Raw genomic sequence first — 13,870 nt, 5'->3', positions numbered from 1 at the left:
CTCAAGAGAGAGTTGACCCGTAGAAATGGGGCGTCCGTATCAGCGATACAGGGAGAGAGCAAAGAAACAAACGTGTCACTCGGGGACATGAAAAGATGAGAATGAAACACCGTCAACCCGACGCTTTTGCGTTTCTTCCGTACATAAAACTCAGGGGGAGTGAGGGAGCTGCGGGGTAGGAAGGGGGGGGGAGGGGGAGAGTGGGGGTGCAGATATTTCAGAGCCTAGCCAAGTTAAGCCGAGTAAAAAGGAAGTGGTAGGGTTCCCACCCACCTACCCACCCACCCACCTACCCACCGCAGCTTGGTCACGCGATCGGGAATACAACCAAATATCCCTGCACTGGTCCAGTGCCACATTACATCACTAGTGCACGCTAAAAGAGAGGAGGAAGGGAAAAGCCGTTTCTCAACACTTCAAAATAGAAACGACAGTTAAACGCGTTGAGAGGGTTCGCACAGCCGTCGACGAGCCGCGATGCATCACTGTCTGCTCTTACACACACACACACACACACAGAGACGCTACTACTAATAAAGGGTAGCCCTTGCACCTCCTGTCTTTTCGACTCGTATCTTCGCGATGACTGAGTGGGTGGCACTTGTAGATTTAGCAAGTATAGATGGGCAAAGGCATCCGTACACGTTGCTACACCAACTCACCCATTTCTGCTTACGCATCGGATTCCTCATCCGAGTTGCGGCTCTTGGGCTTAGTAGAAATGCTGTGATCGTCCACCATCTGTCCCGACTGGGAGGCAGGAAGTGTAGAGTACTTCTCACCCTTCACACGCACCATGCGCGTCTTGGTGGCACCCTGGTGGCCGTCACTGCGCACGGGGATATAGGTCACCTTGAGCATCTTGCCCGCATCTCTCTCCTTTACTGTGTAGGTCTTTGCATCCGAGGCGACAACGTTGAACACCTCGGTTTCAGGGTCCTCGACCTCCCACGTCACAATCGACTCACCCTCCGTCCCGCCGCAGTACTCCACCTGGAGCGTGAGTTCCTCTCCCACGACCGGATTCCCCACAATGTTGAGCAGTTTCACCTCCGGTATACACGGCTCCACGACACCGGCGCACCTTGCTGTCACAACCTTCCCAGTTACACCATCGCGGCGCACCGGCGTGAACGTGACCTCGATCGAACACCCCACATCCTTGCTAGTCAACATAAGAAAGTTACTGTTCGGCGTACCAACCTTCGCCATATGGCTGCGCTTCTTGTCTCGGCGGTACCACTGAATCATGTGCGTGCCACTCTGGCCGCCTGTGTAGTCATACTCCAGGGTCAGGGCGTGCTGCTCCATGAGCTCACCAACAATGGTGAGATTATTCACTGTGGGCACAGCAGCCTCGATCGAGTTGTCCAGGACGCAGCGACATGTCTCACCAGCTACGCCCTCGGCATTGACCGGGGTGTACTCTACGGCCAGGTACTGACCCACGTCCTCCGGCGTGACTACATACTTGGTGCCGTTGGCCGCAGAGATAGGTGTGTAATCGTCCCTATCGCCCGACTTGCGAAGCCACTGGAAAAAGCTGTCGCCCTCCTCGCCGCCGTAGTACTCCACGTCCACCTCCAGCTGCCTGCCCTCGACCAGGTCGCCTATTATCTTAATAGAGCGACACTCCGGGCTGCAGGCAATCACAGGGTCTGTCGTTATCGACTTGGGCTCCCCAGCGGCCCAGTCATCTCGGACGGGAGTGAACTCGGCACGGATGCGGCACCCGATATCGTTGCGAGTCACCTCATAGCCTGCCCACGGGTCCATAACATCAATGGCCACTTCTTCGCCGCTCGGCGAGACGCGATACCACACGAGAGAGGAGTTTCCTTCGATACCACCGAGATAATCTGCCTCTGCGGTTAGCAAGCCACCCTCTATCGCCGTCCCGGCCACCTCGAGACGCGGGCATTGTGGCGGGGCGGGCTTGATAGGTGAGGAGATGTCAAAGTAGAGAAAAGCAAACTCGCCATTGACGTAGGCCAGCACCTCAGCTCGCAGGCAGCTGTTGATGTCCGCAGTTATCGGCGTGTAGGTAAGGGTGCTCTCGCCCTCAATCACCTCATACGAGCCGCTCGGGGTGCCGCGCATCCAACGGATGTGGAGGATCGTGTCCTGATCTTCCTCCTGTGGCTCTAGGTCTGCCACCTTGTAAATGTTGCAAAAACCCTGCATGTATTTGGAGGGCATGCTGTTCGTCTCAGACACCTTCTCCACACCATCCACGATGTAGCGGTATTCGTAATCACCCGCGGGAAGGTATAAGGTCGTATGGAAGTAGACTTCCTCACCCTCAACACACCGCTCGAGACTGATCGGCTCCGTCCAGTTGTTCATGGATCCCACCACGAACACTTCCGAAGCCTCACCGGAAACCTTAAAGATAACAGGGTAGAGGTAGCTCGATTGGAACACCTCCGTAGTGCGCTGCGCATACGGACGCACATCCTGCATGCATAGCGACAGCGCTACCGGCTCGCCCTCCATGATCTCACCGTCCCCTGCAACAGGAGCAAGTTTGATGGAGCAGAGCTGGAGGTACTTGGCGTCCTGGTGGTGGCGCTGCACCTTCACCATAAAGGCGGCGGCAGCCTCCTCCGGGTTCTTACCCTCGACTGTGAAGCCCTCGCGCACGCAGTGGGCGACCCTGCCCTTGTACTTATCTGCCCCAACGCGCTCCTCGGCCTCTACTGGGTTGCCATCCACGGAGACGAGGCTTAGGCCATTGACTGCGATGGCCATCAGACGGTAGTTGGGAGCGTCCGTGATAGGGTTTCCTACCAGGTTCAGCGTGTGGAGGTTGGGCAGAGCCGGATAGCCTTCAAAGGTCGTGATGTTATTGAAGTTCAGCGAGAGCACCCGCAGGTTCGGCAGGTTCTCAAGACCGGCAAACGAGCTGATGGCGTTGTCGCTGAGGCAGAGAGTCTCGATGGCAGCGAAATTAGAAATGCCTCTGAGAGTGTCGATCTTGTTGCCAGTCATGTAGAGATGGTGAAGATGAGGCATGTGCTTCAGGAAGTCGACGGCGCCACCGATCTCGTTGATGGAGAGATCAAGTACGCGAAGGTGCTCCATCTTCACGTCGCAGTCAAAACTGACAAGCTCGTTCTCACGCAAATACATGTACTCGGCATCATAGTGGTCCAGAGTCACCTCACGCACGCTGCGGAGGTCTTTGCGATTCATCTTCACACCACTTGGCTTGTTAGCACCAAACGGCCCCATGCCACGGTTGTTGTTGCGAGTCGACATCTTCGGTTTATCCCCAATACGTAGTGGTAAACTAACACACAGTACGAGGGGCAGGCAAAAACGAAGGAGATGGCGGTATGGTGGTGTGTGTGTGTGTGCGTGTGTGTGTGTGTGTGTCTTGGTGCTGACTTTGTTCTTGTTTGGTGGTGATGATACCCGACGGATATACAGGGGGGTGGGGGTGAGATGATCTTTTTTGGATTTGCGCTTTGAGAAGTAAAGAACAAAAAAGGGAGACGAAATGTGAAGTCGCTCTTTTTTTTGTTATGCTGTTGGATACCAGGCAGTATGTGTGGGTGGGTGGGTGGGTGGGTGGGTGTGACGGGGAGAGGAAAGACGATGAAAGAGAAAGAAGGGAAAGGGAGCCAAACAGCGGTCGTAAGAGGCGGCGAGGGGACCGAAAGAGTTGTATAGGACAAAGTATCATCCCCAGGGCAGATTCAGCGATGAGAACAATCATTTTTGTATTGGCCTCGAAGAACAGAGAAAAAAAAACGCTTGGCCTACCATCGCACAAGAAAGCAGAAGCAATCATTCGATGAAACCGATGACGACAAAACGTTCTCCGTGCTCAAGTGTACATTGTGATCTCCTTCGCCATATTGCAAGCCGTAGAGATCCTGCGGCCGAGGCAATATAATGCGATAGGAGCGACGCAAGAGGGAACAGAAGGGGCAAAATATAAGCTCCAATACACTTTACTGAGAGAAACAGAAATCTAGCGGCAAGATAAGGCAAGGAAAAGACATTACACGAGTCAAAGTAGGCACGGCAGCCCGGCAGCCCGCCACCCTCACCGTCATTCGGGCATGTCGTTCACTATCATCTGGCGTGCTTCACGTGCCATGCAAGCGTTGTTTGCGCGAAACGACTGCACGACACTACCCTGCTGCTCTCGGTGAAATCCCGCGTAGGCGGCTTCAAAGGAAGTCTGGTGCACAAGCTCCACCACATCTGATGCTGAAATAATACCAACAACCCTTGCAGCGTTATCTGGGTTCGTAAGCGCGGCTACCTGGAGAGGGGAGGCGCGGAGGTAATCGAGAAGTATGTTGCACGGTGTGTCTGCGCTGTACCGAGGTAGAGGCAGGAGCGGGAGATCGCGGATGCGCAACACAGTGCCTTCCTCGCAGTAAGCAAAGAAGAGTAACAGCCGAAGCTCGAACACTTGCGTGACGTTGGATGGGTTTCCAGTCTCACTGTACACAGGAATATATGTCAGTTTCTGATTCGACATGCTCTGTATCATCCGCTTGCTCACAACAGTGTCACGGTGAACCGTAAAAGTTGCCCTAATACTTTTCTTTAGCGCTGAGGACCCGACGTATTCGGAGAGACTCAAGACCCCCAGCATGATTTGGGTTTCCAGTTGGTGCATCAGAGGCGGTTCTCGTGTGACCAGGTCTCTCTCGCACGGCAGCGAGGCCTCGTCGTCGTCATCCCCATGTACGTCATCAAGCTGAGTGGCTCGATAACGGATTACCTCACGTAGCTGACCACGCTTGAGGAAGACACTCGCTCGGTTCCCTACGCACCAGTCTAGCGCCTTCCCAATAGGCCACGATATTGGTGCTGTAACTATCATTAATATCAGCACTAGATAAGTGAGCGCTGAGCCCAGCGCCAGTGCGTGATGCGTGAAGACGGCTTCGGGTATGATCTCCCCGAACACGACCAGCAAAATCACGGAAACGATGACTGCCAGGGTAGGGGAAAGGAGGACATTAAAGAGCACCGGCAGCATCTCCATTGCGGCGGAATCGATAATGACGAGAGACACAAGAACCCAGTGCGGATTGTGCGGGATGAGCAGCAGCTGACGTGCGCGCCGTCCGTCTACCGTATCCGGTCGGCGTGCTAGTACCTTTAGTCGAGCCCTGTCTAGCGAGAACATGCTGATGATGAGACCCGCCATCAACCCCGCCAGGACAACTAGCACCACAATGATCGATATCAACGCCGAGGTCGGCAGGTCGACCGTCACACCGAATACGCTGTAACCAGTCGTCATGGGGAGAATGTGCTAGACTGTGTATCTGATTTTCGGAGGAGTTATCCATGTTCCGCGTGAAGGATGCGGAGGTGAAAAGTGCAGCTTGAGCTGCAAGACGATGGTTACGGGAGCGCAAGAAATTGTATCACAACAACCTTTCCGAAACCTTCTTTTCGATCCAGTTCATACACAATGCGCTCCTTCGTAAACTTTTTCAGCAATGACAACCCGGCACGTTTGCACAGGTGTTCGCACGCCGACATCGATGCGCTTGCGGGACAGCAAGAAAAGGATGGGAGGAAGAAGATAAGGATTAATAGAGAATATGATATTTGAGGCGGAACTGAGTGGAATGTCATGTCCCCGAAGACGGTTTGACACTCTGTACACCGTAACGCAGAACGATGGGTTCCCCCCCCCTTCCACCCTTTTCGAGAATTACCGAGCCAATGAGAGAGTCACGAGACGAGAGAGAGAGAGAGAGCCCACTTGGCTGTTTCACTTTCTGTACCCTGCATCACGTACGCCTTGGTAGGCTGAGAGGTGTTTTCTTTTCTGATGCTGTTGAAGCGACCTCGTCTCTTTCCCGGCAAGAAGAAAAGGAAAGCAGGGGCAATCAGAGATCCAATTAAAGCAAAAAGGGGGGATGTGTCTAACGTGGAGCCAAGGAGCTCAAAACGCGGTTCCATGCAGCAGGAAAACTATTCCTTTTTTTCTACCCCGCTTCCATCGCGGGTTCACGTGAATGAAGCACGCAGCGGGTGTTCAATGCCAAGTCGCTCAGCCGATTCGGCATACCGTACTTACTTCCCATTCCAGGGTATGGCTGTGCCCAAGGAGAGGCTGGCCTGTAAACTGCTGGAACGACTTCTGACATTTAGAGAGTACTCGCCCACTCGCGGGAAAGCCTTCCAGGAACGCACCATTACCTGCATCGGTGACTGACTGTGCGGATCCATTTCAGCCTGGAATGTCGTCTCGTGAATCTGTTCACTGACGGTGCGCAATGTCAGCAACCCAACCACCCTGTCAGAAGCATCATCAGTGATGGCAGCCACAGACGGCGAGATCTTTTGTAGCTGCACAATAACCTCAGTCGCCGTGGTGCTGCCATCAAAGCGCTGGAGCGGCATCAGCGGCATATCTCGCACGCACACACCCTCCGACTCAGATCGGTAGATGAGCAGAAGAAGCATCTTTGTCATGAGGATCTGTGTCACGTTCGTTGAATCGTTGGCATCCTCGTAGATGGGAATGAAATTATACCCGGTGGCGAACACCTCTGCAACGAGGGATGGAGAGAGAAGGGTGCCGATGTGCCACTTGTACGTTTTTTCGATCGGTAGCTGCACCATGTCTTTCGCGGTGCTTTCCGACAAACTGAGCACGTTGAGCATCAGCATGATCTCCTCCTTTGAGAGGTCCTCCTCGCTGCTAACCTGGCTATCGACACCGTCCTGATCCACCACACTGCGCTCCCCCCTTTTCCGTTCACGCAGCTCATCTTGAATTCGAATGATCTCGCGCAGCTCACGCCGCTGGAAAAAGACAGTCTCCTTGTCACCCACAACTATGTCCAGAAGCCGACTTATCGGCCACGCTATAGGGGCTGATATCCACATGAGACCACGAATAAATGAAGACAAGAAAGCAGACAGCTCGAATGCGCGGTGGATAAAAAAGGCCTGTGGAATAATCTCACAGAAAAAGAGGGTGATCACTACACATGTGGAAATTGCCGCAACGGGTGACAAAAATGTGTTGAGAACCAGCGGCATCATCTCCAGTGCAATGTCATTCCACATGAGGAGAGCAACCAAGAGCCAATGAGGCTTGTCGAGAATTGAGAGCAGCTGCCTTGCCCGCTCCGCATCAGCTGGACTGCCTGTGTGGACAATACCAGATAGCCTCTTTACATCTAATGAAAACACGCAGAGAACGAGCCCAGCCATGGTTGCAGCCAGGCATATCAGGATGACCACAATCAGCACCCCGATAGGTGCAGGCACCCTAACTGCAAAGCCGAAAAATGTTTCTCTCATGGGGAGTTGTAAAGGAAGAAAACGTATACCAACTTGCGTAGAAAGGGGAAGCTGTCTTTCAGTGAGTGGTGAAGTAATGTGATGCGATGCAGCTTATGTCTCATAGAAAGAAATGGCACCCCATCGGTCTTTTCAGGTTTATCAACAGGGGATACCAACCCGGGCCTCATGAGTGTCCCGTGGAAAGCTATGGTGTCCCGTAAAGCAGTAAGTGTAAACGGCGAAGAGGTGAACAGATGTGAACGTATATCATTCGTGACGACGTTGGCGTAGCTTTCGAGTGCGTGCGCGACACATTTGCTCAAGAGGCAGCAAGGGAGGATTTGAAAAAAAAAAGGAGTAGTGTGGTGCACAACATAGATGGGAGAAAAATACCCCCTGAAGAAAGGCTTGTTAAATGCTAACAAGTGCGAGATTTAAAAATACAGCTAAGAGAGAGACACGCGGTCTTGGAAATGCTTTTTCTACTTGGTGTCCGCGTGTAGAGTAACTCTCTCATGTCCCCCCCCCCTCCCCCCCCCCTCTCCCCTAAAAAAAGAAGAAAATTTTCCTCAGCCATTACTACCAATGCGACTGCACTCAGCACAGCACCATGGTCTTTCCTGCTCGCTTGACTCACCCCTGCATTCATCTGACATTTGTTAAGTTGGAGCTAATTATCATCCGACCCCACACATATATGCGAAAGGTAAAGCTACACGCGCACGCCTTTCGACTGCCCAAAATACACTAAAAGATGTATATAGCGTCGTACGCCACCGTCCATACAAGAATGTATGTCATAGCACCAGAAAGCAGTTGCGTCACAGAGAACAGCTCCGCGGCGCCTTTCGGAAAGCACTTGTGCGCGTTTCCGCTGCAGCCAAACGCCGTTATGGCCAAAGATGTGACAGCAGCACAGGCTACGAAGAAGAAGAAGCCCCAAAAGTTTGTGAGTCCGAGAACCCCAGCAGCAACCCCTGCCAGCACGGAACCCATTGTGCGGACTTGGAACACGGACTCGTAGTTCCTGTTCAGCACACGTCCTACAAATCGTTCGTCCTGAGTATTCATGACTGTTTTTTTTTCCCTGTGACTAATGGACTGCGTGCGGATATGTGGTGCGTTTGGAAGAGGAAAGGCAAATGGAGGACGATGCAACGAGAGCAGCAAAAGGGATAGGACGACATTTTGTAGGAGGTCGGAGTGAGAAAAAGAGTGAGCCAAGTGCAGCAGCGAATCCACTCAAACGGACAGCTTCACTGTCTGCAGGGTGTGAAGGGGGAGCATCTTTTGAGGCCTACTAGTGAGTTGAGGAGAAGGAGCCTCACACTAGCGACCAAGTTGACTGAATAAGGCAGAATTGCCCTTCGAATGTGACCCAAGAGACGGCCGAAGAAAACTGTGATACAGCCAAACACGTGTCCAAAATGACAGAGAAAGCACCCACCACCTAACGCCCCTTGTACTGCTCCACCTGAAGCTGCAAGATCACCTCGCGCTCGCGCTGCTTCTCAAAGTAGGCCACCCAGCTTTTGGGACATGATTGCTCAAATAACCTTTTCTGACTAGCGCACTCCTTCTCCGCGTCTTCGGGAAGGGTGTCAAGGCATTTGTGGAACGCGTCGCGCGTCTCGTAACAAACCTCTCGCTTCTTCGCGTTTTGCATGCCGCCCACGAACCGTTTCGGGCGCGGTGAAGCGAAGACTGGTATCGGGAAAACAAAACCTACAGTGTAATCGACTGGTGGGTCGCGAAGAGTGGAGGCAGAGCTGCTGTTTCTTTTGTCTTTGCCATCAAGCTGGGGAGAGGCGACAGAGAGTGCGACCGAAGGAAATGAAGGAAAACATCCACAGTAGTGCAAAAACATCTAAACAGACATGTCCGTCGCGCACAAAGACAACGGCGCTAGTGTTCTCTCTCGCCCCGAGCTGCCAGTAGAGTCCGCGAGGCGGAAAAAGACACCCCAGACGCTTGGGGGTGCCTCTCGAGGGACGGAATCCTGCATTTGGCCGCAGATGCTTGCTTTATGTTTCACCGCAAAGGAGTGTAGAGCAACGGTTGGTCATTAACTCAGAAGCGCCTTGCACGACGCAGAGGTGCACCAAAAAAAGACACTTGGACCCATTTGTAGGTGCCGACCAACACAAACAACGCAACAATGTACTTTCCTTTAATCCGCAAAGCAGTCAGAAAATCTTCTCTTTGTAGACTACTGCGTGTGTACTGAACTTTGCGAAGATCACCATCAGCGTCTTCCATCACAACAGTTAGGGTTCCTTTGTTGTGTACCAGAAAAATTATGCCGCCAGAGCCTAATCTCAGAACGGCGGTCCACCCACCATCGCTTAGCGGAGATGCGAGCACCGCCCCCTCATAGCGAAAGTCCTCAGACTCTAAAGAACACGCCCCACTCCAAGTAGAGCCAACATTGCACAGAGCGACGACAGCTTTGCCGTCTGCCGCGCTCCATGTGCCACTCAGCGTATGAGAAACTGTCTGTGAGCTGTACCAGCTCATCGAAACAGCACAAAAAACGGCTACCAGAACCGCCACACCAAGCGCGTTGCGATAGAAACTGCTCGTGTGGAGATTTCTCTCTCTCGTCGACGTGTGCGCTCTCATTGACGTATCGAAATTTGCCCACACCTTCACGGTGCGCCTATCAAAAAGAGAAGCCGATTAGCAGAAAAGGTTGTAAGGCAATGAAGCAAAGAGAAAGTACGATCGATTGATTAGCTATTCGACCTGCAGCCACAGGAAACTGGCGTGCGTCACATGGAAGCACAAAAGAGAGACTGGTACATATGCCTGCCTAGGAACAATGAGGAAAGAGCTTACGCTACAATGCAACTTGTTGTTGCCTGTTTGTGCGTGCGCACGCACGCAAAGCTTCTGGGTCCACCAAGATGCTAAATTAAAGATCGCGCTGGTTTTCCATAGAATTTTCGCAACTTCATAACTTCAAATTATAGAGATAAAACGGATAAAGTTCATGTGATGGCTCCAAAAAACTAAATCCTTTTTTTCCTCGCACAGCCTTCTCTGCCTTCTCCCTCCCAATCGCTCGGATGAGCTCCGCCAGCTCCACCACAGCGCTACGCTCCGCTGCGGTTCGCGGAAGTGTGCCCTTGAACCCCTCCGTTTTACCGGCCTTGACAGACTCTGTCTCTTGACGACGCCTTTTCCGGATAAAAAGCTCACGCTCGCAGTATGGTATGTATTGCTTTCCCTTCAGCGCCAAGGGGGCAAACACAGAGGAGGCAGAGCTCGTCAACATGACTTCATGCATGACACCGTCCAGCCAGAAACCAGCATTGCCTCTTGTAACCTCACTCAGCAAGCTTGACATCACTCCTGAATCCAGGAGATTTTTAGGAAGCGGGGCCACGACGCTAGGGTCGACAGTTTCACTGAACACGCAAACGTTGTGGAGCGAAATGTGCAGGACCGAGTGAGCAACGATGAGAGGATATGAAAGCTCCATGGGGCACTGGACATGAAAAATCGCTCCCTCCTCTACTGATTCCAGCTCGCAGTATGCCGAGTGTGGAGGTGGGCAGAAGACACCCACCTCTTTTTTCTCCAGAGCAAGTCCTGCATTCAACGGTGCCTGCTCATACCATCCGCGACAAATTGTCGGCGCCGCTGAGAGGAGGTGTGGTCTTAGAGGAAACCGGACTCCACTGGGTGAGCTAAGTAAATAGTGCACTCGGTCACGCACGGCTCCGTCACCAATCCCAAAAAGCGCCAGCTGTGCGACAAGCGCTTTTCGCGGAGGGCTTGCGTCAGGTTCAAACTCCAGCCGATATGCTTTGCAGAAGCTTGCAACCGCCGCATCCACCCACGAATCAAACGTGTGACAGTCCTTGATAATGTTGCAAGGTACACTTATCGGCTGACGAAATAAAAAAGCCCATAAAATAACCTTCCCGTCCGTGACAGTGAGCGTGTCACCGATAAGGGCATTTTCTCCAATTCGAAATCGGTACGACAAAAAACGGCCCAGGACAGTTAACTCGATTGTCTCGGAGGGAGGCGCTTCTTCAGGCGCCAGAACCCCGGCAAGACGCAGCATCCGCGTCAGTCTGTGAAAGAAATCCCACGCTCGACGAGAGCAAAACAGGTCGCGTGGAAACGATGTGTACGGCTGTTTGGTGGAAGGGGAGTACGGTGTAACGAAGCGGCGAAACAGAAGCAGAAGGACGTTCGCACACTCTTGCACTAACGTGCTGTTGCGTCGAAAGCTGGAAGACTCGTCCTGTCGCCAGTAAGACGGTTCTTGATGCTGCATGACTCGCATTTCCTCCCATCGAATGCAACAGCCTTTGAGTGCAATCATGCAGCGCAGAATGTCCTCCTTAAAGGAATCCCCTATTTCACAGTACCCGCCATGAACTACGATTTGTACATTCAGTCGGTGTAGTATGCAATCTCCCTTTGGCATATTCATCTGTTCAGTGAGCCAGTGAGAGCTGCAGATAAACACAAGAGGTGCCTTTTTATCGAAACTCGCATGTCCCCATTCTCTGTCACTCTGCACTCGTAGAGCCTCGCTGCTATAGCTATCCAATATTTGCTTCTCCAGAGCAGCACGCAGTGAAGATGCTTCGGGAACAATTAGCAGCACTATAGGTGATGTGAAGCGGTCAAGATTGCTCTCATCGATACCTTTGTCACACAGCATCTCATGTGCGTCTACAACCTCGCTGCAGGTTGCATCCATCCAGTCGTCGCCCGAGCACTCGATGCAGTGGGTCAAAGAAAAGAGCTCATCGCATATGGCCTCGAAGTTGCCTTCGCACGAGCGAGAAACTGTCAGTCTGAGGCCCTTTTCGATAAAAAACTGAAGATTGTCAGCGACGCTTGAGCCAAACTCGGAGTTGAGTACAGTAAACTCAATGCAAACTGAATTAAGGAGTGCCTCTCGATCACTGGTATGAGAATAGTGATGAAGAATCGATGCAACACCGGTCAATAGCAGAGAAACAAGAAACTCGCATGTGGCGTCAGACATGCTGCATAGCGTGTCGATATTGTGCACAACAAATCGGCCTACCGAGCCGCTGCAGCCGTTGAGAAACAAAAGCAGCTCAGTCCATACTGTACTTATAGTTTCCTTGTTCAGAGAGCCAATATCAATTGTACCGGAGTCAGTCCTCTTTGTCGAGGCATCAAAAATGCGGCACACCTCGCGTAGAGAGACATAGTCTTCCCCAGAAGACTTGAACAGCATCTGATTTCCAGAATAGTTCGTCACGAACACTGGAATGGGAGCAGTTGCCTCCATCGAGTGCTTTCGTTCTCGGTCCACTTCTCTTTTCGCCAGCGCGCGTCCAAGCACTGAGTCAGGATTCGTGAAAAAGGAGGTACATCTCGGGTTGATCATCAAATGCGCCGGAAGTTTGTGCAGGCGACAGTTTTGTACAGCCTCATAAAAGATTGTTGTTTCCACAGGCGTAAAATATGGGATGTCACCAAAGTACCCAGATGTACCATCCGTTCTTTGGTGCATCTCTGTAAGTTTCTTGTATGTAAACTTGTAGCGCGAGAGAACAAGATATGAATAAGGAAAAGAGGGAATGATGCGCATGATGCACAACATTGTAAAACCGGAAGTCCGACCACAGAAAAAAATGGGTGCACAATCGACGCCTAGCACTAAGTGAAGCACAAATCCCAACCCTCTTACTGTTTTGATGGAGCTTCATCGCGCCCAAGTAAATTAGTTTTTTGATCCCTAAAGAAAAAATTTGCAAACGAGTGTCTGTCCATAATTACCCCTGGAACTGTGTTATTGGCCACATTTATAAAACATACGAGGTTGTTCGCCCTTAAAGTCGACGGGAGCGCGCTCAATGCTGATTCCGCTCTTCTTTTCACGCTGTCCTCTACGAATTTAGAGCCCTCACTGATTAAAGGCCATAGCGGTGGCTTTGCCTGATACACACCCGGTGCTAATTGCATGTGTGACCGATCACTTCTCAGAAAGGAAAGGTAATCATCTCGTTTAACTACCCGATACCGCACCCGGTTCAGAATTTCCGTCACTTCAGAAGAAATAGAGCTGGTGACATCTGCATCGAGAAACAAGGTGTTTTTGACATAGCGGTCAAGATCAACGCAGTGTGGTGCCAATGATCCCAAGTCAGAATCCTCTGAAGGTGGCAACCGTGAGTCCTGATCCACAACGTACCACTTACCACTGCGCTTAGCCCGCACGAGAGCAATCACGTGGTAATCCCACGTTGTGATATCCTTCTTGAACTCTGAATACTTGTATGATCGATACGGCACGACGGAAGTCCACCTGTTAGGCACTTCATCGCAAGGTGGACAGTTGAAAGAGCTCATGAAAACAGCATAGCTCTCATCGAATAAATCGCCCATTGTAGAAACAGTTTCCAGGAATTTGTATACATTTTCTTCGCAGTAGCAAAAGGTGTAGTCTAGTGAACGTGTCATCGCCGCTGCATTAATGCCTTTTCCTCTGCAGTACGCTTCAATAGCTTGTAAAGTAGAAAATGGCGAGGGAAATCGAAGTGTTGTTGTGTCGGGGAAGAGTCAAGTGCGCGCCATGACGCTTCTTATCCTC

At 51.8% G+C, this 13,870-nt stretch overlaps 8 protein-coding genes across 8 annotated transcripts; all 8 read right to left on the bottom strand.

The window, feature by feature from the left end:
- Nucleotides 1-672: 672 nt before the first annotated feature.
- JKF63_02672 (uncharacterized protein) lies at nucleotides 673-3,261 on the bottom strand (the record flags this gene model as incomplete). Its single annotated transcript, XM_067898696.1, has 1 exon — nucleotides 673-3,261. One exon carries the CDS (start codon nucleotides 3,259-3,261, stop codon nucleotides 673-675), a length of 2,589 nt encoding a protein of 862 aa, XP_067754853.1.
- Nucleotides 3,262-4,060: 799 nt separating this feature from the next.
- On the bottom strand, nucleotides 4,061-5,272 carry JKF63_02671 (uncharacterized protein; the record flags this gene model as incomplete). The annotated part of the gene is made up of 1 exon (XM_067898695.1): nucleotides 4,061-5,272. One exon carries the CDS (start codon nucleotides 5,270-5,272, stop codon nucleotides 4,061-4,063), a length of 1,212 nt encoding a protein of 403 aa, XP_067754852.1.
- A 785-nt stretch (nucleotides 5,273-6,057) lies between these two features.
- Nucleotides 6,058-7,296, bottom strand: JKF63_02670 (uncharacterized protein; the record flags this gene model as incomplete). Its single annotated transcript, XM_067898694.1, has 1 exon — nucleotides 6,058-7,296. The coding sequence occupies one exon, from the start codon at nucleotides 7,294-7,296 to the stop codon at nucleotides 6,058-6,060; it is 1,239 nt and encodes a 412-aa protein (XP_067754851.1).
- A 729-nt stretch (nucleotides 7,297-8,025) lies between these two features.
- On the bottom strand, nucleotides 8,026-8,349 carry JKF63_02669 (uncharacterized protein; the record flags this gene model as incomplete). The annotated part of the gene is made up of 1 exon (XM_067898693.1): nucleotides 8,026-8,349. The coding sequence occupies one exon, from the start codon at nucleotides 8,347-8,349 to the stop codon at nucleotides 8,026-8,028; it is 324 nt and encodes a 107-aa protein (XP_067754850.1).
- A 379-nt stretch (nucleotides 8,350-8,728) lies between these two features.
- Nucleotides 8,729-8,944, bottom strand: JKF63_02668 (uncharacterized protein; the record flags this gene model as incomplete). The annotated part of the gene is made up of 1 exon (XM_067898692.1): nucleotides 8,729-8,944. The coding sequence occupies one exon, from the start codon at nucleotides 8,942-8,944 to the stop codon at nucleotides 8,729-8,731; it is 216 nt and encodes a 71-aa protein (XP_067754849.1).
- Nucleotides 8,945-9,348: 404 nt separating this feature from the next.
- JKF63_02667 (uncharacterized protein) lies at nucleotides 9,349-9,795 on the bottom strand (the record flags this gene model as incomplete). The annotated part of the gene is made up of 1 exon (XM_067898691.1): nucleotides 9,349-9,795. One exon carries the CDS (start codon nucleotides 9,793-9,795, stop codon nucleotides 9,349-9,351), a length of 447 nt encoding a protein of 148 aa, XP_067754848.1.
- A 436-nt stretch (nucleotides 9,796-10,231) lies between these two features.
- Nucleotides 10,232-12,790, bottom strand: JKF63_02666 (uncharacterized protein; the record flags this gene model as incomplete). The annotated part of the gene is made up of 1 exon (XM_067898690.1): nucleotides 10,232-12,790. One exon carries the CDS (start codon nucleotides 12,788-12,790, stop codon nucleotides 10,232-10,234), a length of 2,559 nt encoding a protein of 852 aa, XP_067754847.1.
- Nucleotides 12,791-12,963: 173 nt separating this feature from the next.
- JKF63_02665 (uncharacterized protein) lies at nucleotides 12,964-13,740 on the bottom strand (the record flags this gene model as incomplete). The annotated part of the gene is made up of 1 exon (XM_067898689.1): nucleotides 12,964-13,740. The coding sequence occupies one exon, from the start codon at nucleotides 13,738-13,740 to the stop codon at nucleotides 12,964-12,966; it is 777 nt and encodes a 258-aa protein (XP_067754846.1).
- Between the last annotated feature and the right edge of the window lie 130 nt (nucleotides 13,741-13,870).

This window comes from Porcisia hertigi, chromosome 32 (assembly GCF_017918235.1).
Source record: "Porcisia hertigi strain C119 chromosome 32, whole genome shotgun sequence".
NCBI classification, from domain to species: Eukaryota; Euglenozoa; class Kinetoplastea; order Trypanosomatida; family Trypanosomatidae; genus Porcisia; species Porcisia hertigi.
This window is presented reverse-complemented; position numbering and strand designations above follow the sequence as displayed.